The sequence below is a fragment of the Chiloscyllium plagiosum genome, unplaced genomic scaffold (assembly GCF_037043375.1).
Source record: "Chiloscyllium plagiosum isolate Xiang-an unplaced genomic scaffold, Cpla_swu_hap1 HiC_scaffold_13, whole genome shotgun sequence".
Taxonomy (NCBI): Eukaryota; Metazoa; Chordata; class Chondrichthyes; order Orectolobiformes; family Hemiscylliidae; genus Chiloscyllium; species Chiloscyllium plagiosum.
The window spans coordinates 69,632,914-69,658,569 of NW_028270151.1; the positions used below are offsets into that span (position 1 = coordinate 69,632,914).

At 39.9% G+C, this 25,656-nt stretch overlaps 1 protein-coding gene across 6 annotated transcripts in view; it reads right to left on the reverse strand.

Annotated features, from left to right (window-relative positions):
• The window catches only part of LOC122555809 (beta-galactoside alpha-2,6-sialyltransferase 1-like), a 147,826-nt gene that overhangs the window by 10,753 nt on the left and 111,417 nt on the right, over positions 1-25,656 (reverse strand). For all 6 annotated transcript variants that reach the window (XM_087993724.1, XM_087993726.1, XM_087993725.1 and 3 more), the window contains 3 exons: positions 21,715-22,597; positions 8,764-8,861; positions 4,447-4,548 (listed from right to left, as the gene is read on the reverse strand). In XM_087993724.1, the coding sequence (XP_087849850.1) occupies positions 4,447-4,548; positions 8,764-8,861; positions 21,715-22,546 (1,032 nt within the window). In that variant the 5' untranslated portion in view covers positions 22,547-22,597. The remainder of the gene's footprint in view (positions 1-4,446; positions 4,549-8,763; positions 8,862-21,714; positions 22,598-25,656) is intronic.

Genomic DNA, 25,656 nt, shown 5'->3' on the forward strand with positions numbered 1-25,656 from the left:
CCGATTTCTACATTCTCCCATAAGAGGAAAGATCCTTTCCACCTCCACCTATTGAAGACTCCTCAGAATCTTGAATGTTTGAATCAAGTCACTTCTCACTCTTCTAAACTCCGGGGCTAGCCTCTCCAACCTTCCCATTCTCTTTTATTCATTCAATGAGCATCACTGGCTGGACCCACATTTATTGCCTATCTTTATTAGCCCTTGAGAAGGTGACGGTGAGCTACTTTCATGAATCACCACAGTCCACTTGCTTGATTGGGCATCAATTCTCATAGGGATGGAGTTTGACCCAGTGACTCTGAAGGAACAGCAATATATTTCCAAGTCGGGATGGTGAATGGTTTGAAGAAGAATTTGCAGGTGGTATTGCCCTTGTACTTCTGTATTTTCCATTGGTTCTCAAGAGAAAAGCTTGCGAGTTACAATTCATAAGCCACAAAACTGCTCAGGAGAATGGTTTTTATTGAATACAACTTTCAGGTGTTGAGGACACCTGGATTCTAACAGTTGGCTATCTTATACTTAAGACAGCAACTGGGGCTTGAGAATCATGGACTGTAGGAACTGCTGTATTAATGACTTGGCCAAATCTCTGACTTCATTACTTCCACTGAATTTCTGACAAACATACCACAAAATGCCCATTTAAATGTTTTTGTTTCATCAGGTTGCCAAGCAATATCATTCCTGTTAGCTGTGGTTTCTCATGAAAGAATGTTTTTTCCCAATTGTTCCTTTGCTTTGAATCTTTGATCAACCACATCAGTGTTCGAGCTATTAGGCTGGAAATGTTTTTTCTTTGATCATATTACTGAAAGGTTCCTACTACCAATTAATCCAGAGATGAATTGCAGAAGTTACCACCGATCTTTTGTTCTGAACATGTTTGATTTCATTTTATGCAGAAAATTGGAAGGGTATCTTTTCTTTGCTTCTGTTGTTGTGCAAATAATATTATTTCCTCAGATCTTTGTGAAAATCTTTTGTTTATGATGATAACACAATGGGCTAAATGACATTTACAGTGCTCTGATTCTATGATTCAGTAGCTGTGATTGTCACTACCTTATTGTGTACATTTTTGTCATTCATAACAGATCACATCTAATTTCCACACTTACTTGTTTTGGGCATTGAGGCTGGTCCATGCAGACACAATAGCCTTTTAAGGATTGAACATTCCTCTTTTCTAACTATTATGGTGGAATGTTTTATTTGAGATCCAGTAACATGAAGTAGTTTTATAATGTGATGAGCCAGCTCATAATTAATGAATTTACTGCAAGGGAAATATTAATGCCTGCATTGTTCTGTAATGATGCCTTTATATTGGAAGAAAACAACAAATTCATTTCACCTTTCATTCAAACGCAAGTTTGACAATAATATGCATGTTTAAATTTTGACTTCTATTCCTTCAAAATTAAATAGCAATACAATACTAATACTAACAGGAGTTGCTACTGCCCATAAGAATTCAAGTTGTTTCTGAGTTTCACCATAACTTAGCAGAACTAAAAGTTATGTTGCCACAGTACTCATTTGGAATATGTTACAAAGTATAAAGACTGGCTCAGAGTCCTTGTCAGATTCCTTCACCACTCGATGGCTTTGTTCAACACCTTTACAGCTGTTGTTGATAGTGGGAGAGGAATTAGGGTATACTATGCACTTACCATAAGAGGCAAGTGCTTATGCCTTACCCTGTTTTTTTAAGTTTCAACATGGAAAATAACATTTGAATTATCTTCACTACAGTAAGTTAGCATCAAGACATGGTAGGGCAAGGCAGGATGTACCTACCCTGTTCTGTGAATGTTCGGATATTACCAATCATAAAACACGACCAAATTGTAGGTACAAATGGATGTTAGTTATTGTGATCTGTAATTTGTAAAGCCTCCTTAATGGGGAATGATGGCTTCAGAAATCTCTCTTAATTAGTCAGCAGACTTGTCACAGAAGCATGGGCTTCAAACAGAACACACTGTTCGATACTTTTAAAACTTGGAAAACAATACAGTTGCATTTAATAGAAACACATATACATTTTTAAATATCTACTTTCTAATAACATAGCAGCTCAGAGGACAAAAGATGACCATCAAATAGAATATTCTGGAATAATGTTGAATTATATATTAAGTTCCCTTTTACAGGTATGGAAGCAAGCTGATCCGTATATTATCATGGTTTCAGAACTGCTCAAGAAAGCAACTGAAAAACACTGAATGAAGAATATGAGAGGTATTTGTTAGATTGTTTGTTTGATTTTTATTGGTGTAGAGTCATAGAGTAATAAAGGATGGAAAGAGGCCCTTCACCCCATTGTGACTGGGCCAGTCACCATGCGCCTTTTGAATCCCATTTCCTACTACTTGGCCCATATCCTTGAATCCCATGACATTCCAAGTGTATATATAAATGCTTTTTAAATGTTGTAATGGTTCTAGCCCACAACACCCTTTTAGGCAGTGGGTTCCAGATACCCTGTACTGTTTGGGTGAAAAAAAACTGTATCCGTGCATATTGACATACGATTGTAATAGTCTCAACGCTGAGTCCACACTCATTGGAGATGAGAATGAGCAGTGGCTTCACTGAAACATAAGATTCTGAGACAGCTAGGCAAGATGGCTACTGAAAGAATGTTTCCCCTGGAAATAGAGGGTATAGTTTTAAAAATGATGAGCCCCCATTTAAGATGGAGATGAGAAGGATTTTCTTCTGAGTGGTGTTAATCATTGAATTTTCTACCCAAGAGACCAGTAGGGAGATTGAGTCATGAGAAATATTCAAGATTCAGTGTGAAAGATTTTTTGATCTATGAGGAAGTCGAGGGTTATTGGCCCAGGAGGGAGTGAGAACGAAGGAGAGTGGAGTTACAACCACAGTTTTGATCATACTGTCATACTGAATGAGCACGGAGGCTAAAGGGATAATGTGAACCACTCCTATTCCTATTTCTTATGTTCTCATTTCAAGCACAGTTCCAATGCAAAATTAAATGAGGAACACAAAGCACATCTGCTCATGAATAGAACTCTTTCACTGTTCAGGCCTTCGAGGCATACACAAGAAGTGATATTGCTGATCCACAAGCAAGATCCAAGATATGATTGTATCCTGGATTTGTGGCAGAGTTCAACCCAGCCCTCGATGAGGTGACAGATGAACAGAATGAATCAGGATGAATCTAGATCTGAGTTAGCAGAAATCCATGAAGCCAATTTATTACAATGTTCCATTGACAAGAATTGAGCCAAAAGAAATCCCTACTAAGACAGAAATGGACAATTTCTCTGACCACAATACTTTAGAGGGGAACCCTTCAAGGTTGTTAAAATGTACTAGTGATGTCTTTGAACTATTAGAAGTAACTTGATACAAACACTGACTATAATAAGATGTTACCTTATTTAAAATCCACAATCCTTAAATCTCATCTTTTCCATCAAATTGAAAATAAGTTTAGGACCAAGTTTCTTCCAAAAGATCCAGTGTGGGGCCTGCAGTTGCAAAATATCCTTTTGGAAGGTTCTGGATGTGTTTCTTGCCTATTGCTGGTCTGTTATTAATATAACTGTGGGCACTTAGGTATTTCTGCCTGCTGATTAACAGCAACAGTCGGTCACATGGACTGAATATCACGCTAGACAAGAGCAGACCTCGGTCACCAGCTCCTCCTCATCTCACATCTTTGGGCTAGACCTGAGACGCCAACATATCATTCAGTCCTTGGAGAATTGTGGTGTAAATTCTACCACCATGTTTGTTGAGGTACCTCTGCACATGGAATGTCACTCCTGACCACTTCAATAATAATTACTGCAAGTCTGCACACACGCCAGTTGGAAGGGCCCTGGAAATCCCAGAGCAATGTTGCGAGGGAAAGGACCTGACAACATTAGTTTATGCTACCATTTCCTATTCACTGCACATGGAACTGGCTTCGAGTTCACCAAATAGGAAGATATGAGAGTATTGTGAAAAAGGACATTATACCTTTTACTTCTAAAGTTAATTTGCACTAGAAACGCAATTTTTCCTCTTTTCATTTCTAAATCATTCTAGCGTATAGTTGACGAGGCAGTGACAGCCCTCGAACGTCTTGCTTGTACAGCCAGTCTCAATGACTATACCCAGACTGAGAGTGCAATCAGGCTCTGTCTGCCTCTGGACATCATTGCTGGCAAGCTTAATGCTGTCCGTACTGAACATCCAAATTGCTGCCAGCAAGAATCACAACATCAAGGATTTTGGCTGATTTTAAATTTAATACATCGTCCTGTAATTTTTGTCAGGATATGTCTTATCCCATTCCAAATCAACATTTAGGTCTTGGCTACGTACATTACCTTGTAAGCAGAGTATGCAAGTCAAATGTTTTGAAATTCCTCCCAAAGGTAAAAATATACCAATGCAGGTTAAACAAAATCATACCTCAGTAAGATTAGCTGAATATGGCGATGGATCCCACACTAATAAGGTGCCTGTTCTGTATAAAGTATTATCATGAAACTTGAGCTCTTGCCTGGAGAGGACCTGAGAGGAAAGGTTCTTGTTTAGCATGTGTCAAATGTATCGATAAAATCTTTCTCTATCAATGAGGGAGGAGCAGAATAGATTGTTATATATTCAATAAACACACTGAGCTTATCACTTTTAATACAGCAGACAAACTCCACACTGCTTGACAAAAGAAATCTTTAAATAATCATCACCACATTAAAACATTTATCATTTTTCTTTGGGAAGTTTGTGAAGAGAGTCCTATATCTCCACCATAAAGAAATAACGCATTTTTGAAATAAGGACTTATCAGAATACACAGTGCAACTAAACCTTATTCTTTATTGCAATAAAATGGAAATTAAAGCTGTATAATGGGGCACCACAGCTATCAAAGCAATTTTAAATCTACAAATTTACACAACAGAAGATTATTATAAAACAATTCAAATCCATCAATTTATATTGTTGTAGCAGAAAGCTATTGTATATGTTATTGCTGCTAGCTGTCTGCCATGTATAAGTTATTGTATATGTTATTACTGGTAGCTGCCTGTCATGTATATGTTATTGTATATGTTATTGCTGCTAGCTGTCTGTCATGTATGTTATTGTATATGTTATTGCTGCAAGCTGTCTGCCATGTGTAAGTTATTGTATATGTTATTGCTGCTAGCTGTCTGCCATGTATTAGTTATTTTATATGTTACTACTGCTAGCTGTCTGCCATTTATAAGTTATTGTATATGTTATTGCTGCTAGCTGTCTGCCATGTGTATGTTACTGTGTACATTATTGCTGCTAACTGTCTGCCATGTGTATGTTATTATATAGGTAGGTGCTGCTAGCTGTCTGCCATGTGTAAGTTATTTTATATGATAGTGCTGTCGGCCATGTGTAAGTTATTATATATGCTATTACTGGTAGCTGCCTGTCATGTGTATGTTATTTTATATGTTACTGCTGCTAGCTGTCTGCCATGTGTACGTTATTGTATACGTTATTACTGGAAGCTGTCTGTCATGTGTATGTTATTTTATATGTTAGTGCTGGCTGACATGTGTAAGTTATTGTATAAGTTAGTGCTGCTAGCTGTCTGCCATGTGTAAGTTATTGTATATGTTATTGCTGCTAGCTGTCTGCCATGCATAAGTTATTGTGCATGTTACTGCTGCTAGCTGACTGCCATGTGTAAGTTAATGTATATGTTATTGCTGCTAGCTGTCTGCCATGTGTAAGTTATTGTGTATGTTATTGCTGCTAGCTGTCTGCCATGTGTAAGTTAATGCGTATGTTATTGCTGCTAGCTGTCTGCCATGTGTAAGTTATTGTATATGTTACTGCTACTAGCTGTCTGCCATGTGTAAGTTATTGTGTATGTTACTGCTGCTGGCTGTCTGCCATGTGTAAGTTATTGTGTATGTTATTGCTGCTAGCTGTCTGCCATGTTTATGTTATTGTGTATGTTACTGCTGCTAGCTGTCTGCCTGTGTAAGTTATTGTATATGTTATTGCTGCCTGCCATGTGTATGTTATTGTATATGTTATTGCTGCTAGCTGTCTGCCTGTGTAAGTTATTGTATATGTCATTGTTGTCTGCCATGTGTATGTTATTGTGTATGTTACTGCTGCTAGCATCTGCCATGTGTAAGTTATTGTATATGTCATTGTTGTCTGCCATGTGTATGTTATTGTGTATGTTACTGCTGCTAGCATCTGCCATGTGTAAGTTATTGTATATGTTATTGCTGTCTGCCATGTGTATGTTATTGTTTAATTTAGTGCTGCTAGCTGTCTGCCATGTATAAGTTATTTTATATGATAGTGCTGTCTGACATGTGTTATTGTATAATTTAGTGCTGCTGCCTGTCTGCCATGTGTAAGTTATTGTGTATGTTATTGCTGTCTGCCATGTGTATGTTATTGTTTAATTTAGTGCTGCTAGCTGTCTGCCATGTATAAGTTATTTTATATGTTAGTGCTGTCTGACATATGTTATTGTATAAGTTAGTGCTGCTAGCTGTCTGCCATGTGTAAGTTATTGTGTATGTTATTGCTGTTAGCTGTCTGCCATGTGTAAGTTAATGCGTATGTTATTGCTGCTAGCTGTCTGCCATGTTTATGTTATTGTGTACGTTACTGCTGCTAGCTGTCTGCCTGTGTAAGTTATTGTATATGTTATTGCTGCTAGCTGTCTGCCATGTGTAAGTTATTGTGTATGTTATTGCTGCTAGCTGTCTGCCATGTTTATGTTATTGTGTACGTTACTGCTGCTAGCTGTCTGCCTGTGTAAGTTATTGTATATGTTATTGCCGTCTGCCATGTGTATGTTATTGTATATGTTACTGCTGCTAGCTGTCTGCCATGTGTAAGTTAATGTATATGTTATTGCTGCTAGCTTTCTGCCATGTGTAAGTTATTGTGTATGTTATTGCTGCTAGCTGTCTGCCATGTGTAAATTGACAGAAGTGCTCTGCAGAAATGTCAGCTCTTGACAGAAACCCTTAGCTTTGTAACTTTACACCCTCCAGTTTTAACGGGGATAGGAGTCAACGTTCTGGAAGCTGTGGTAGACATTCATGCTTCACCTGCCTTCACAAACTATTTCATTTTGTAATCCACCCATCAGTAGCAAGGTGCCTTTAATGAACATCTTTTTTGGCTGATTGTGTGTGAGAAAAGTAACACCATCGTGAACAGCAAATGCTATTCTCAGCCAGATCGGCAATGGAAAAAATCGCTTTTTAAGGTACTGACTTCCCATGGTTATTTATAACCTTTGACTCTCTTGTAGATCATGTAGACGGGTGCTAAAGGGAGGCAGTGGAGGAAAAAAAAACGTTTGTTTCCCCTGTGGGGTACTTTTAATAGAATCTCTGAACTTTTTTTCCCCTTGCTCTTGTAACCACTGATGGCCAAATGAGGGAAGGAACAGTAGTGTTCTAACCCTGACCCCTTGAGCATGTCGCTGCTGCTGTTCACATACCAGACTGGGGGTCCTAGAAAGTCAGGTACCAGTGGCTACTCAAGTATTATCACCAGGAATGCAATCAAGTGAAAGAAATCAACTTAGCTTGCATTTTGGAGCGAGGTGAACTCACTTAGTTGCAATCACAGTCAACGCCTCAGGATCAATAGTCCCAGTGCAGTGCCATTACATTATTAGCAGCCACATATCCTTCATGAGCCAAAATGCGACAGAGGATGTAAGAATACTAATCTGTAGATTTTGAAAGACTCATTCTTTGAAGAGGTAATGAAAGAGATCCTAAGTGGGGATTATCTGGAGATGATAAAGCTAGAGACTTGATTTCACCTGCAGTTCTGTAGTCAACTTCCCTTCCCATGCATCACTGTTGCCTTACTGCAACCACACATGTTCTTCTTCAGTCATTATATGGATAATAACCTGATTTAATCTCGTCATTATCACTACTTTTCTATCATTTTTTTGTCTGGCTTGGTCACCTACATGGCTTGGAGGATTATACCAGCATCTTAGCTGTGGAAATGCCATCTGAAGATACACCACAACTCATTCTTACCATTCCATCTATTGGTTCAGTGATACGCACCCCATAGGATTTAACCTGTCTCTTCTAAATGAATCTGTAAGATTTGTTTTGTTGGTTCATGGGATGCGAGTATTGCCTGAAAGGACAGAACTTGAGTAGTTCCTGGTGAACCACCTCAGTGAATGTTTGTGGTTCATATGCTGAAGTACTCCCTCTTTATGGAAGGAGTTGCACATGCAGTTTCATGGAGTACTTTAGACTCACTGTTAAATTTTGTTAGGAGCCTTGAAATATCCATTCTCCAGTGTATATTATCTTCTGCCAATTTATTCTGTCCATGCTTCCAAATGAGAGGCTAAGCCACAGCTCATCCCACAGCATTGTCAATGCAACTCATGAACCCTCATCCAAGAGGTGCATAAGCTGGAGCAACAGGTTAACTTATGGGAAGAGGTGTCCTCCTTATGGGAATCTGCCTCATATGTGCTCACTTCCTCCATTCCAGCAGCTGCAGAAAATAAACTGCCATTTTCTCACTGTAATGTGACACATCACAGCAGTCAGGTGCCACTTTTTTAGGCAATCCATTTGTGACTTTCTTTTGCAGCTGTCATTCTGGTGACACTGACCATTGAGGATCTTTTGTAATTGTGTAAAATAAAATTGTAACGTACCACATTGCTGTTGAACCCTAGAATTCTTTCACATTGCAGTCAACCTTGTTTGATGTTACCTGTGAATTAACTATCCGAATTGTTGTGCGTCTCCCCACATCAGATTCAAATCCTATGGTAGGTGCCCCATTGAACCTCAGAACAGCGTCATGGGCATCTGATAATAAGAGAAAGTGACAAGTAGATTCCAAATGTTTATTTCTGATTAGACGTTTGATCACTGAATTATTAATGTGCAATCCACAGGAAGGATGTATCAGGAGTGAAGTTGTGTGCAGTTCAATAAATGATTCAACGCTACAGCTGATCTAATAACATGTGCATTGAAATATTAAAGAAATTACAAGGCATAGCATTATGAGTGCGATTATTTGCCAAATCTCGGCAAGCAATAATCCAGCCTGTACACACCTTCAAAACAAATTGCATCTTTAGAATATATTGTTTCTGTAACTAAGAGATTGAATGGATTGTCAGAGGTTTAGATTATAATGCAGTCTCTGAAGATCATTTGTGGCCTACTCCCATCTTCCTGTGAATCCTGGCAGGCTGACCTTCTGTCTGTTTTGGGAATATATTCATGCCCTACATAGATTGCTGGAGCTGAACGTCAATAATTATCCAATATATAATCTTGCTTTCCAAGAAGTGAATGCACTGGAAAGTTCTTAAAAAGGGTTGTCCCAACCTCCACAGTGTGAGTGAAAGATCTATTTGGGAGCTTCCCATGGTAGACTGACCAAAAGCACAAAGGTATAAGCATGTTAGTGCATTTCTCCCTCCTATGCAAAGTGTGCTGCAACATTCCTGAATTATCTTTCAGGAATCCAATAACACTGAGTTGGGCTATTTAGGATTTGATTACATTTATTCCTTATTCCTCAGAATCCACTGCCATACTTGTGTGCATTTGAGAGAGACAATAAGGGAAATGCGAATCCCCATTATTCATCGTGGAAAAAAGCAAAAATGTAGAGAGCCAAGAAATGACAACAACTTTTACTTAGTGCCATTAAGATATGAAAGTGTCCCAACGTTTCACAGGACAGCAATCTAAATTTACAAAGGATGGCCTAAAGGAAAAGTGAAGGCAGACTGCAAGAAAGATTTCTGTGAGAAATAAACAGTAAATAAGGGGCTGACACTACAGCATGAGAATAAGAGTGAGAGAACAAGAAATTAAGAGGAAGAAAGAGAAGAAATGAAAGAAAAGAATATGAGGAAGGAAAGGATCAATGAGAGAAAATGAGATAGACAGATAGATGAGGACATGCAGATAAAGATGCCCGAAATCAGCTGTGGAAATAAGGTGATTAAAAATATCTGGCAAACGCTGTGCTAAACTTTAAAGAAAAATACCACTGTATTATCTAAAGTGGTGTGGGAAGATATAAGAAGTAAATCAATATGCTCATTCAAATTAAAGGAATATCCAGGAAAAGGTTTACAAACATAAGGACTCCCACCAGCTTTGTGCTGCAATTCTGGTGCCTAGAAAATTGGGCACTCCCAACAATAACAGAGCTGTATAAATCGAGGAGTGTTCAGAATGTGCAAGAATGGTAGAAGAGACAAGAATAGTTCATTTGGTAAATATCTGTTCACCTCTCTTTCAGTTGTCTTTCAACAAACGTTCCCTGCTAAATATCTGTCCAGTTAATCCTTGGCTGCTGTTACCTTGAATGACCTATTTCGATATATTCAATCAGCTGCATTGTTACATGTAAACTGAGCGAATGGGTTACATCCAGAAATGATCTGGTTGCATTTGGATTTAGCTCATTCCTTCGAAAGACCAAGAATTGGGCACGTAGTTAGGTCTGATATTCTGCTACAATTAGTGGCCAACAGAATACTTTCCTGGAAATCTATACGTTCATATCATCTTAGATTCAGGATACTATTGATGGTGATGATAATCCCACTGTGTAGAATATTTATCTATGCCTGAAAAACATTTTGCATATCTTACATGAAAGCAAAGTAAGTCTAATGTTTATTTCTTACCTTGCAAGCTGGGTAATATTGGACATTTATGAAAACTGATCACCAGAAACTACTCTCTTGTATCTATTTGAATACTATCCCTGCAGTTCCCCAACATACCAAGATGCCTAAATCATTTCTTTGCCAACTATAATTAAGTAATTCAAAATGACACAGGGCTGAAAAAATTAAATTTGTCCAAACCTGCATGAATCAAAAGACTGATATACTCATTATAGTAAGGTATACTTAATATTACATATCCAGTAGAAGAAGCTTTATAAGAAGATTGCAAAATCCTCCTTTTAATATAAAGTAGTGCAAAATTTTGATTTACTCCTTCGAGTGGACGCATATTCTTCCTGATATTTCTTGCGTGCTTTGACTCCCAGAAGGCCCAAGCTACGGATTTGGATAATATTTTATATCTGTGAGTTTAAATTGATTCTGAGCAAACAATTTCAAGAATGACTAAGTCACCTGCTTCTGGTTAGCCAAGCAAGAACAGTGTGTGAAAGCTTTCCAAACACTAAAAGCTTGTGCTGTGTTTTATGATCATGTTTCCTAATCTCCAATTGCACCTACTGAGAGTTCAAAAGAGTGAATCACCTGATGGAGAGCGGGGTCACACAACACACAGAGAACGCTAGTCAATATATTTCAACCAGGTTGGCTTGTTATGAGTCTGAGTACCTGAATCTGTAACTCTGAAAGGAGTGGCATTTCTGGAGAGAGAAGGTTACTTATCCATGTGACAAAACTGAGGTCGATTTTCAGCTTGCCTCACAGCGTAAAATTGTTGGGTTCTTTTACTCTCGAGATGTTTACACACGATGCAACTGCAACACACCAACTTCTGTGAACAAGTAACCAAATTTATTAAGCACACTACAATAAAAGTTTTCTGAAGGAGGCTTTGACACACACCTCACAGAGCTTACAGGGTCGTGGCAAAAGCTGTCTCAGAACAAAGGAAATGATCTTTCCTTTATACAAAACTCTCGACATCACAGTTAGTACAGCCTACAAGACAACCACCAGCCATCCTCTCATAGTCACATGCCACCCAAGATACAATGCAGTGACCATCTCACCTCCAGAAACAACGTAATGCAAATCATCCCTTAATGGTGAAATCTGTTGCAAATTTTTTTGTGTAACTATTGGGGAGTAGTCAAATTCCAACTGTAATATCCTTATTGATTTCTGGATGAAAATGTAAATCATCACTGAATGGTCAATTTTGTTGCAAATTTTTTTTTGTAACTTATAGGGGAGTAGTCAAATTCCAACTGTATTGTTCTTTTTGATTTCTGGATGAAAATGTAAATCATCCCTGAAAGGCAAGGAAATGGCCGTGTAAACTTCCCACATTCCACCTATAAGACAAAAACACACCACCTTACCCCTGGGGCATTCAATTTCTTGCAGGTCAGCCAAGTAAATTAACTCTTTAATATCTCAATCAGTTAAAAAAAAATGATACTAAGTGGCTCATTGCTTGAGTAGAAGACACAAATGTTAGACAGGCTAGCACAAGTTGCAGCTAGCTTGTGTCACTGACCATCAGCCGACACTTCTCAAAGTGGTGGTACTCTTTGGGCTGGAGCATATAGGTGCTGGAAATCATAGCGCCTAGTGTCAGATTCTAGGAATTAAACTGACACTGCATGGCAGAAGCTGGACTCCAAGCCTCTCAGACAGCAATAGAAGCCTCCGTGCAGGAGATGGAGAGGAAGTGAGAATTCCTCCATCCACATAGGATCAGAAACCTCTCCAGAAAAACTCAAATAGCATTTGGAGCATAAAACCATCAGGGTTAATGGTGATACTAACAAAGGTTTAGTGGCCTCTTGTAGTCAAGGTCAGTTAAAATGCTACTTTAAATGTCACTTACTGCCAACGACACTTTACATATTGTGTCATGCACCCAACCCCCCAGGACTCACTGACCAAGATTTTCAGCTCATCATGTCTTGAATTTCACAGTTTGCTCACGTTGACAGACTTGGCATTGTTGCAAGTCTCACCTTTACTCACAACAACCAGAACCTCCACTCCAAACAAACTGCAGGACAAGGAACCACACAGCTGATGGTGGAAGTAGGTAATCGGTAGGGACAAGCCAGCCTGGAGACCCTCACCCCTCTGAGGAAACCATGCTCAACATCACTAGCGAAACCATAACTGAGGCTATAACTACCAGCAAGACTGAAAGGATTGAGTGTGATGGAGGTGCATTGCTATCGAATCCTCCTTCTCATATCCTATTTCTCCTGTATCTCAGATTCCCTTGCTGCAGATGGTGGAAGCATGTCCCTTTTGTGTTTCCACACTTATATCATTGAAAGTCTACTCTTTACAACAGCCATTTTTAAAAGCAGTAATGCAACAGCATGAAAGCAAGAGAAAGAAGAGACAGATGATGAAACCTTATCACTCACTCTCATGTTTGCAGCCACATATTGAAATAGAGGGTAGCACAGAGACTGACTGAACTAGATTTTCTCTATCATGCAGGAATCTCAACACAACAGAGCTCCTAACTAAGCAGATACATCTCCATAAAAAGTCCCCTCCCTGCATATTTTGAGCATTGGTTAAAAGATGCTTGACTAAGTTTACAAATAGCAGACTTAGCTGGAACACCTTTCTTTAAGTTGAGAGGTACTATTCCTTGGTCGGGCTGAGGTAAGAAAAGGGATCCCTGAAATCTTGGTTGGATCTCCTTATCAAGCTGAAGGACAAGGCAGATAACACATCCAGCATCAGGAGCAGGAGCCAATGCTCTGATGAGAACACTTCATGTCAGAAGTAAGATCAAGGGATGGCCTTATTGAAAAATATAAGATGCTTAGACAGTGTGAAAGGGTACATATGGCAAGGTTGTTTCCCCTACTGGGACAGTCTAGGACTAGAAGGCATCATTTCACAGTAAGGAGTTATCCAGTTAAGACACAGATGAGAATGATTCTTTTCTATTTGAGGGTAGTGTGTTTGTGGAACTCTTTAACGCAAAAAGCTCTCAATGCTGGGTCATTAAGCATATATAAGGCTGAGATAGATTCTAATCAGTCGGGAAATCAATGGTTATGGGAATAAGGCAGGACAGCAGAGTTGCGGATTATCAGATCAGTTATGATCTCACTTAATGAGCTTGATGGGCCAAATGGTGTAGTTTTGCTCTTACGTCTTGTGATCTTCTAGTCTTATCACATGCAACACAACTGCCTGACAATATTACTAAGTTTAACCTACAGCTGAAAGCTGACAGAATTTCCACAAACTCAGGCAGGGACCGAAAGGCAATCAGCAACCAATACCAAAGAGGTTGATGATCCCTTTTACAAGCAGTAGTGGGGCATTCTTGCTGCTGCTTAACATATTTTGGCTGGCAGAAACCCTGGTTTATCAGGCATTATTTGGGATTTCCATTGATTCGTGTAACTTCAGGACAATCAGAAGAATCCCTCAGAAACATCCCAGCAAATGTTTCTCACCAAAACACTGGAGTACTCATTGATTGAAGGGACTATGATTGGTAACGATAGTGAAGAGAAATGAAGCATCCAACACAGTGGAAAAGAAATTGTTTGTTTTCTTTTTTGCCATATGAAAACATAGAAAGGACTGATGCTCTTCATTTAACTTCTTCTCTGTCGCAAAAAAAGTTTAGTACTGAGAAAACCCTGAGGCATCTTTTTAAGGCTGTCAGCATAAGAGTGAGTTAATTAATTCATTTCAGACTAACAGTTTTTGAAAGAGACTGAGGACTTTAAATAAACGTATTAATGAAAGTACTTAAAGGCATGGAAAGGCCAACTTGCAGGGTGAACTGTACAAATGCGAGTAAGTCGTCAAAATTTTAAAGGGCTGCTCCATCAATGTTTGTTTTTCACAAAAGGGGCGGCACGGTGGCTCAGTGGTTAGCACTGCTGCCTCACAGTGCCAGAGACATGGGTTCGATTCTTGCCTCAGGCGACTGTCTGTGTGGAGTTTGCACATTCTCCCCGTGTCTGCGTGGGTTCTCTCCAGGTGCCCCGGTTCCCTCCCACAGTCCAAAGATGTGCAGGTCAGGTGAATTGGCTATGCTAAATTGCCCATAGCGTTAGATGCATTAGTTAGGGATAAATATAGGGATGGGGAATGGGTGTGGATGGGTTACTCTTCAGAGGGTTGGTGTGGACTTGTTGGGCTGAAGACATATTTCCATGCTGTGGGAAATCTAATCTAATCAATATAGTGGAAAGTCTACAGAATGTAAATCAGAAACAATCTGAACTAGGCAAAGAGTCCGTTCCAGCAGGTTGCTGTTCATGTGGTGACAATGAAGAACTAGCCCCATGTTTGTTAAAGTCACCACAACTAAATTGTTAGTCAACTGTCCTCCCGCAAGCTGGAGTGATTTGGCATGTTGCAGAGCATCCCAAATGTGATGAGCAAGAGTACGACAGTAAAATATCCAAGGGTATTAAAACCACCAACTTACGTATGCTAACAAATCTCTTGCATTAGCTATCACTCCCAGTGATCAAATTCACTGCACTTTCAGCAATCTTTTTGCTTGCTAAAACTACACTTCCATGTGACACAAATAAACACAGCTAAAGCAAGACAAATCATTTTGTTTATAAAAAAAGCAAGAATTAATCTGACAAATGAAATTACAAGGCTAGAACAGGAGATCGAAAGGTGCAAAGGATAGTAGGGTTCAGCTCTAATGGTTACTTTTGAATATGGAATATGGCAGCATTTTGAGTACAGCATTTAAATCAATGTCAGTTGCAAGGATTTATAGTCTGCCTAACTTTCAACTACAGTGAAATCAAATATTCAGCTTGTGTCTGGATCCACCGGGTAAATGTATTCACAAATAATGAATTCCACCTAACATTTCCCAATCATGAGATAACTGTAATGTAACATGTACTAGGAGTAAGTGAGTTGTCCGCTGGAATCTCTTTTCATTGAACACACTGTCAAACAATGTCTAGAAGTGTGTACAGCACGGGTTAGACAGGATGCATGAGATTTAATGAAGAATCTTTGGCAGTGATGGTGCTCAATGTCTAATGGGGTGTAATCTGAGCATGGTGAGAACTGCAGCTGGGAGCACTTTTAGCCTCGGAGTCCAAATGGCTAGAACTACTCCTGCTCCACCTGCACAAGTTAGGAAGGATTCCTGACTCTTACTGGATGTCAATTTGCATGAAAACAAAACATTAATGGCATGAGTTATTTCCTTATAATGAACAAAACCATGAGGTAATGAAATAAAGGTATTATACTAAAACCAGACCAATACATTGCCATGCTCACAAGTTGTTCATAGAAGTATTAACCAGAAGGAATTTTTCTCCAGTTGGCAAATAGAAAGGTTTTTTTTGTCCATTTTTAGGCAGCTTCAAAGGTGGAAAGAATTTGGGTCATCCATCAGGAAATTGTGAGCAACTTTCTCTGTCTGAATAAAAATAGACTTTAATGTCTCAGTATACTTGCTCATTTGCAATACTTTCTATTTTAATGTGTCAATATATGCCATGGTGTATGGTGCTACCAAGCCAACCTTTACATTTTTGCCACTTGATTGGATGTAAACATGGTCTTTCAGCCAAAGAGCTTTTCTTTGATTAAACATCTTATCCCAGCAAATAGACACTGCAGACCAGAAAGCAAATGTTGTACACAAACATACAGATTAGGTTCAGGAGTAGATCTTTCAGGACCTCAGTCTGCTCAACCCTTCAGTGACATTAAGGTTCTTCTGAATGCGGCCTCAGCTCCACATTTCTTGCCTAAGCCAGATGACTGAGTCAAGAGTCTGACTTAAAAATATTCGATAACTGGCTCCACTGCTGTCTTGGAAAGATGCTTCCAAACTCTGCCAATACTCTGAGAGAAAAACCTCTTCCTTATCCCTGTGGTAAATGGAACACTCCTTATTTGTAAACCATGTCACCAGGATTTAGTCTCTCCCACAAGGGGGAGACATCATTTCTGCACCAACCCTGTTAAGCCCTTTTAGGACCTTATACGTCCAAATAAGTACACCACTTATTCATCTAAATGTAAATGTATATAGGTCCAGCCTGTCCAGACTTTCCTCAAAAGCCTGTGAGCTGTCCAAACTATTGTGTTACCCAATACCATAAACTTGTATCTTGCACAGTTACTTGTGATATGGCACCTTGTCAAATGCCCTCTAATTCTAAACACAGCACATCCATGTCTTCCATATTACTTGTTATTTACAGCTCATTCTGTTCAAACGCATGCTCCGTTACAGCAAATTCACTCTAACACGATTGACGAATTGGGAATATGGTTTCTAAAGCATAGACTTTGAAAACATGTATTGGCTGTCACGCAATTACATCACCAACACTTTAAGCACTGTTTCTAAAGCGCAATTTTTCAATAATGTGGGTTTGCTCAAGAACGCAACCATCGTGTTATAGAAGAACTACCTATATTTGAAAACTCCATCATGTAAATCAAGCATGATTACTTTTCCACAAGACTATATTGACTCAGCATGAAGGCACTGCGATTTTCTAAGTGCCTCACTATATCCTCTTCCATATAAGAAATACAGGGGAACCTTGATTATCCGAATGAGATGGGCGGGTACTACTTCGTTCAGATAATTGATTATTCGGTAAATCGATTCAATGCTTCGGCTCTGGGGCTCAGAGTATTCTATTAAGTCTGGTCCCCATTCAGGAGACTAGCAGCAGCACAACGCGCATGAGCCCTCGCTCCCCCCACCCTGCACCCCCCACCCCGTGCGCCCCCGACATCAACCCCCGCTCGCTCCAACACCACTCCCAGCCGCCCCCAACACTACCCCCGCACGCCCCAGCCCCTTCTCTGGGGCAGATGGACTGGACACCAGCAACAAGACTGCTGCTGCTGCTACTGCCTTTGGGATGGATGTGAGTCTCCAAATAGCGCGCGTGGGTGCACACACAAACACCTTTTTACTGTAACGTTTTGACAGGTTCCACTTCTGCCCTGTACAGGACAATGTTAGAGAAATTATCTGGGGAAGGGGGGTTTTAGGGTACACGCCTGTGTAGAACTCCAGGAAAAGTGTGGGCGGGGGGGGTCAGAAGTCAGTCATTTAGAGACAAAGCCTGCACTCCCATCAGTCCAGGAATGTTCTCAGCAGCACTTTTTAATCAGTGTGAACAAAAACTGCGATCAGTGTTGGGCACACGTCATTGATGTAATGTTTCTGTCAGGACCTCGAGATGTCCTTCGGATAATCCAATTTTCGGATAATTGGTATTTGGATCATCGAGGTTCCTCTGTATAACATTTAACAATGACACAGACGCGAGGCTAACTGGTCTACAGTTTCCTGATTACTGCCTCAACTTCACGCACCCCCTGCCCACTTTGAATAAAGGAATCACAATGGCTTTTTTCCAATTTGATGGGACCTTTTCAAAACTCAGGGAATTTTGGAAAATTAAAGCAGTACATTTACTATTTCAATAGTCACTCCTTTTTAGAGCTTGGAATGAAGTCCATCAGCAGCTGGGGCCACATCAGCAATTATTCTAATAGTTTTCTCTGTACCTTTTTCTTGGTGAATGTAATTATTTTAAATCCCTTCCTCTTTGTCATCTCCTTGTCTACAATTATTACTGGGACATCAATCCCTTACAGTTTGTTTACATGTAAAATATCTGTTCACTCCATCTGCCATTTCCCTACTTCCCATTATTATCTCTACTGCCCTATCTCTAAATTGAGTTTCCTAGTTTACTTCAGCCAGCTCTATCTTCATGCTCTCATAATTGTCCTTACTTATGTTTAAAACATTAGTCTCATACCCATTCTTATGTCCCACATACCTGAATGTGATATTTTAATCATATTATGATCACCGCTACCGAGGGGCACCTTTACTATGAGCCAATAATCCTGTCATGTTGCACATTAACAGGTCTAGTATAACCTACTCTTTCGTTAGCTCAAGAACATGATCACTAAAAAACTATTCTGTCAACACACATGGGACTCATCATCCAGACTACCTTTGTCAATCTGATTTATCCAATCTATATGTAGATTAAAATCACTCAGGATTATCATCAGATCGTTATCATTATTTCTTCCTGTACACCCTGTCCTAATGCATGGTGACTGTTAGCAGGCCTATATACTACTCTCAAAGGCAAATTCCTACCTTTATTCTTTGTCATCATGACCCAAACTGATTTTACAGAACTAAGGCTCTCTCTCTCTATTGTGCAAATGTCATCCTTAATTAACTATGCTATCCCTCCTTTTTTTTTCCCAGCTTCCTATCTTGCCTAAACATCACGTACCCTAAAATATTCAGATTCCAGTCTTTGTTATCTTGCAGCCATACATCTGTGATGGCATCCAGATCAAATATCTTTGTACACTCTGTGCTTTTCTTATCATCACTTCTCTCATTGCTGCATGGCTTCCTTGCCTTGTTGTCTCTATCACATATAAACAAAGCATCCTAGACATTTTTTAATAAAGAGAGAGAGAGACTCAAAAGTTAAGCTAGTTTAAACAGAACAAATAGAGAATGTATGGAGCAAGCTGATTTCACTGAAAACTGGAAAATTAAATTTTATGATTTTACAAGTTCAGAAAAGCCACATCTCATACAGCTTGATCTTAATTTTGCTCGCAAAAATCGGTAGGGTAAACAGTGCACAAATTGTGCAAGTCAAACAGCATCTAATAAAGAGGTCAGCTATTTTAGTGGCTAATATTGTTGAAATTTAATATTTTAATAAGGGGATCAAAAGAGTCTGAGAGTGACACCAAATCCATATAACTAGTGTAGTCTCTCTCTCTCCCCCCATACACCCCCTCCCACCCCACACACTCTCGTGCTGGCACCGACGTACCTGCCCTGCTGTTCCATTTCATCCTCTGACTCACTGCACATTTTAACAAGAAACCTTTCCTCTTCCTTTCAGGCATTAAGGAACACCAGCTGCAACAACTCAACTGATACCCACGCACCTCTGGAATCTTCCTCCACTCCCCTTCAGTTTGACTCCATCCCTTGTCCCAACCCCAGCCCATGTTGTTTATTCATTATCCCTCTGAACTTTCACCCTCTGATGCTACATGTTCTGCAACTCATCAAAAATCATAGATTGATCCCTCTGCGTCCCTACCTCCATGAATTTTGGGCTAGAGAAGACACTGATTTTTACTTCACTTGTCTTCACCTCCATGCCCATTTCTTTGGACAGGAGTCCTCTCCCTGTTCCACAGATGCCTTCACCCGCCTCCAACACTCTCCTTCCACCTGGACCCCTCCCTCTGGCCTTTTACCTGTACTCAACCTATTCAACAAGAACTGAATTGGTAGACTTAATTTCTCTCCCCACTTCACTCATTCCACCCCATCTCCACAAGAACTGATTGCACTCTGTGCTCCCAGATCCAATCCTGACTTTGTAATCAAACCTGTTGACAAGGATGGGGTTGTTGTAATATGATATACTGACATCTACCTTGAGAAAGCAGCTCCCTGATTCCACCTCCTATCTTCCCCTGGACTATGACCACATCATCAAGCATCAGGCCATTGTGTCAGAAACATCATCTCATCTGGGATCTCCCTGTGACAGCCTCCAAGCTGACAGTCTCCCAACCCCATAAAGCTCGCTTCTACATTCTCCCCAAAATCCACAAACAAGACTGTCCAGGCAGACCCAATGATTTGGCCTGCTCCTGTCCCATAGAACTCACTTCGTCTTATCGGGACTCTGTGTAATCCCTTTACACGCCGGTTCCCCCCATCAGGATAGTCTCAGGGCTTTCCACACCTTCCTGGTCAGCCCGTTCCCATCCACCACCACCCTCTCCACCAGGCCGAGCTCATCCTCCCTTTCAAAACTTCTCTCACTTTCTTCAGGTCAAAGGGTTGGCCATGGGTACCTACATAGCCCCCAGTTATTGCCTGTCTCTTTGTGGGGTACATGGAACACTCCTTGTTCCAGTCCTATTCCAGCCCTCACCCACACTCTTTCTCCAGTACCTCATTTTGTGCTGCCTCCCCCTTTCATCTGGAATTGGAAAAGTTTCTCAACTTCAATTCCAATTTCCACCCTGCCCTCACCTTCACCTGGCTCATCTTTGAATCCTCCCTTCCCTTCCTCAACATCTGTTTCTATTTCTGGGAACAGGCTGGCCACCAAAAAACATTACGAACCCAATGACTCCCACAGTTACCTGGATTAAACATCCTCTCACTTTCAGTTTCTGCTTCAGTTTCCCACATCCTCACTTCTCTATACTCTCCTGCTTATTGTAAATTCCCTTGCTTCTTTAACCCTCCCCAAATGCATTACTTCAGACTTCTCCAGATTGAATTCCAATTGCCATGTTTCCACCCACTCATGACAGACATGGTTTATCAAAACTAATGATATCATCACGTAACTGACAGCAACCCTCTTCACTATCAACAACTCAGCCAACTTTTGTGTCATTTACAAATGTCCCAATCATGCGGCTCTCATTTTTGTCTAGATCATTGATAAATACCAGAAACAACAAGGCACAGAGACCTGAGCCCTGTGGAGTACCACTACAAATCACTTTTCATTCACAAAAGTAATGTGTTAGGATTCACTAGCATTGGTAGGACCTTGAACCCACAAAGACAAGCCTAGACAGTAAAGCTGCAGAATGCTGTTTGACCTGAGGAGTTCTGGCTTCAAATTCAAATCTTCCTTATCATTACTGATCTGAAAATATTAATGGATTATCGTGTTATGGTTTCCCATCCCATTAAATACTCATGAGCGAGAAAAACATTGTCTATTTTTGTTAAAAAACAGTCATTTTGTCTACAATGTCAAACAGTTGTTAATCTGCAGATGTGCAAAGTTAAATATTATCTTCACAGAATGGCAATCAATCAGTCTTCACAATTTATTATTCTAGTCGGAGAGAAAAATTCACAAAGCATTACCAGTGAATCTTGACAATCAGAGGATTTGTGTTAGACTCACCTATTTCACCTCCAAGCCTCGAATGGAGGATAGAGCCAGCTGATGCCACAACAGCACAAGTATTGAATGGGCCAAGTGCTTGGGTAAGGTTCTTGTTTGGAATGTATTTTTGCCAGTCAGGGGTTGTGAAGGACTCATCTCCAAATTCAATGGATGCTACTTGGACTCTCTGTTTCAATTCACATAACAGTTCTTTGCTGCTGAGTTTCTTCAAATTTCTTGTTCCGGTGAAGTTCACAGCATATTTATTCATAGCGGCATAATTGTTTTTGACGTTCTGTAGACGTCGGTTGAGATTGTTTGAAGTGCTGTCTTCATTCCAAATCATCCATGAATTCCATTGCTTATTATGCAGGAGCTTTTTCTTTGTGGGTTTCGATGCTACATTGAAAATTATTGTTGTTGCCTTTAGTTGCTGAATTCTGGATAAATGTCTGGCACTTACAGATGGGTGCAGAAGATTCTTTGAATTGATTGTTCCTTGAAACTGGATTTCTGATTTGCTGAGCCCTTTTTCCATGCTGCTCTTCAAGATAATTCCAGAAGAATTTTGATCTTTCTGTTTTGCCTCAATAGATGTCCAAAATGAATCTTGGATGAGATAGTCATGACTTGGCCCATCTACATCATCTTTCCCTCGCAGTATATCCTGTACACTGAAGTGAAGTGAGTTATATTGGAGCCTCTCAGACTCTGTGCCGTTAAATCTCTTTTTGAGCAATAGGTTTCCTTTCCGAAAGCATACCTTATAGAATACCGTGGAGAGGCAGAGGATTGTGATACTTGTAGCGTAGAATTTTCTCTTCAGAGTCCCAAGTCTGCGTCGAGCCATATTAATCTGCAGATATGTTCAACCTATCACTTGTCAGATAGTGTAGAAAATCTGCAAAACAAGTCACATACTTAAGTTTCCCTCTACTCATTTTAGTTGCTAATCTTAAGAAGCCCAGATTGTTGATTTTATCTTATAACTGGTTGTCTGAAAGCTATACTTAGGAACAAGTGAAACATGTATCACACCAGCATCAAGAGCGTTAATGAAGTTAGCAATTAATGGGCAACTGTTTGTGGTATCAGCTTAGTTCAAATGACAGCATACTTCTGAGTTATAAATGTTTTGGATAAATTATTAACACAGGCGAAAGAGAAACAGAAAAAGCAAAATTGATAATTTTGAAGAAAAGCAACTTTCTTTAATAATCTCTATTTCCCCAAAAGAACAAAGTGGTCAAAAATTCTACTGTTGAGGGATGCTTAATGTTAAGGTATAAAAGTTTCCATTTCAAATAAATTTCTTGTTGGGATACGGTGGTAATATCCCCGGATGAGTAATCTGAAGGCTCGGGCAAATGGTTCAAAATTCACCATGGAATTTAAATACAGCTAGTACATCTGCAGTTAAAAGCTACTCTTAGTAATAGTTACCATGAAACTACCTTGATTGTTGCACAATCCCATCGGGTTTGTCAGGAGAATTGAAACTATTTGGCCCACTTGTGACTCCAAGCGCACAGCAATGAGGCTATTAACTGCCCTCTGAGGTGGTTCTGTGCACAGCTCAAGGACAATTAGGGATTGGGAACAACTGCTGGCTTTGTCAGTAAAGCCCACTTCCCTGGAAATAATGAAGAACAAGATTCCACACAAAAGCCTCTCTCTAAAATTAGAATGACAGAGAGGAATTTCACCAAGCTGGAGATTTGAAGAAAACGTACTGATGCTTAAAAAGAAAAATACCTGAATGAAACTTCAAAAGCAGAATTTTAAAAAAACTTTAGCAAATGTTATGAGAGTACTGATAAATGTGAATATATCACTAACAGATGACTACCCTACATATTTCTTCCAAATGTAAACCACTTCATAGAATTGGTGCTCTGGAAAATAAAAGGGTTCAACCATGTCTCTGGAATCATATTTCTTCTGGGGGTAATCTGCTGAACACCACTATCTTTTTCTGATTACATGCATCTTTATGACCTATTTGTGTTCCTCCACCCTGGAGAAAGACTGTTCCCTTTCACTGTTTTCAAGTGAAACATTAGTTTGTCAATTCAAAGATTACAACAGCATTATTGTTATACACGACAGTTTTTTTTTAATTCACTCATGAGATATGGGTCTTGCTAGACCAGCATCTATTGTCCATCCCTAATTGCCCTTGAGAAGGCAGAGGAAAGCTGCCTGGATTCACTGCAGTTCAAGTGCCGTACGTAGATTTTGTTTGGATTTGATCAGGGCAGAGAATGAACTGTGAGTTAAAATCTCTTAGGACACATATTGTTGATGTCAGTCGAGGGTTTAGCACCACCTCATATACCACAGACCTACTTCTAACACCTATCCATTTAATTTACTTCTTTCCTCAGGATTCGAGCAAACGTGGAAAGAGGGACAAACTTTGTTTTCCCTGTAAATTAACTAACATTTAAATATTTTCCTATTTATCCTTCAGAACTATCATTGCTTTTAATTCCCTGGAAATTCCCTTCCTCTCCAATATCCTTTCTAGTCACGATCCTGATGCAATGAATTCTGTATGTTCTTTTTACTGGATTACCATCTATAAAAAGTCAGTTCTCACCATTCAAGAGGTTCCACCTCACTGTTAATAATTACTTTTTCACAGATTTACTTGAAAAAGACCCTAAAATTCTTCCTGTTTTATCAAGTTTTTTCTCTAGCTCTCTCCTAGCATGCATTAGCCTACTCAATAATTTTTCCTATTTTCTCATAATCTCTCATTCCGAATCCAAATTAGTTTTCTTCATTATTAAGTGATCTCCAATTTGCATATGGCATTAAGTAAACACCAGCAATTCTTCTGTAGCTCCCTTTGTTTAAAGAAAACTCGATGTCAACTTTAGTCAACTGTTTCCATTTTATATTATTATTCAAAAATGTTTGAGTTCCTTTTACTTTACCAGCTATTTTCTCTATCGTACTCCTTCGCCTCTTATGTCCTTCCTTTAAATTTAACTCTGTATGCTCTGAATTCTGAGTAGTTTTCAATTATATTCTGAATGCTCCTTCTTCTGTTTTACTTTAATTTCTACATCCAGAATGGGTTGGGATATCTGGTCGGCATGGACGAGTTGGACCGAAGGGTCTGTTTTCGTGCTGTACACCTCTATAACTCTATGATCTGTCTCATTCTTGGACACATGCATCTCCATCAAGGAAGGGCACCTCAGCACCTCACTTTACCGCAAACCCACAGATAACCTCATGATGCTGCACTTCTCCAGCTTCCACCCTAAACATATTAAAACAGCCATCCCCTATGGACAGGCCCTACACATACACAGGATATGTACAGGTAAGGAGGAACGTGACATACACCTGAAGGTGTTGAAGGACGCCCTCATAAGAACAGGGTACAATGCTCAACTCATTGATCACCAGTTCCGATGTGCCACAGTGGGAAACTGTAATGACCCCCTCAGGAAAGAGACACAGAATGCAACCAATAGGGTACACTCCATTGTCCAGTACTTCCTGGGAGTGGAGAAACTACGCCATGTTCTTTGCAGCCTGCAACACATTATCGATGAGGATGAGCACCTCACCAAGACCTTCCCTGTGCCTCCACTTCTCACCTTTAAACAACCGCCAAATCTTTAACAGACCATTATTCGCAGCAAACTGCCCAGCCTTCAGGACAACATCAACCACAACACTGTACAGCCCTGTCATGGCAACCACTGCAAGACATGTCAGAGTGTCGACATGGATACCCCCACTACACATGGGGACACAACCCACCATGTATACGACAGGTACTCATGTGACTCGGCCAACGCAGTCTATCATACCCTGCAGGCAAGAATGCCCACTACACTATACACTCACATATACACACAAGCAGACATACACACTCTTACATACTCTCACATAGACCCTCTCTCATACTTACGCTCTCTCTCAGACACACACATACAT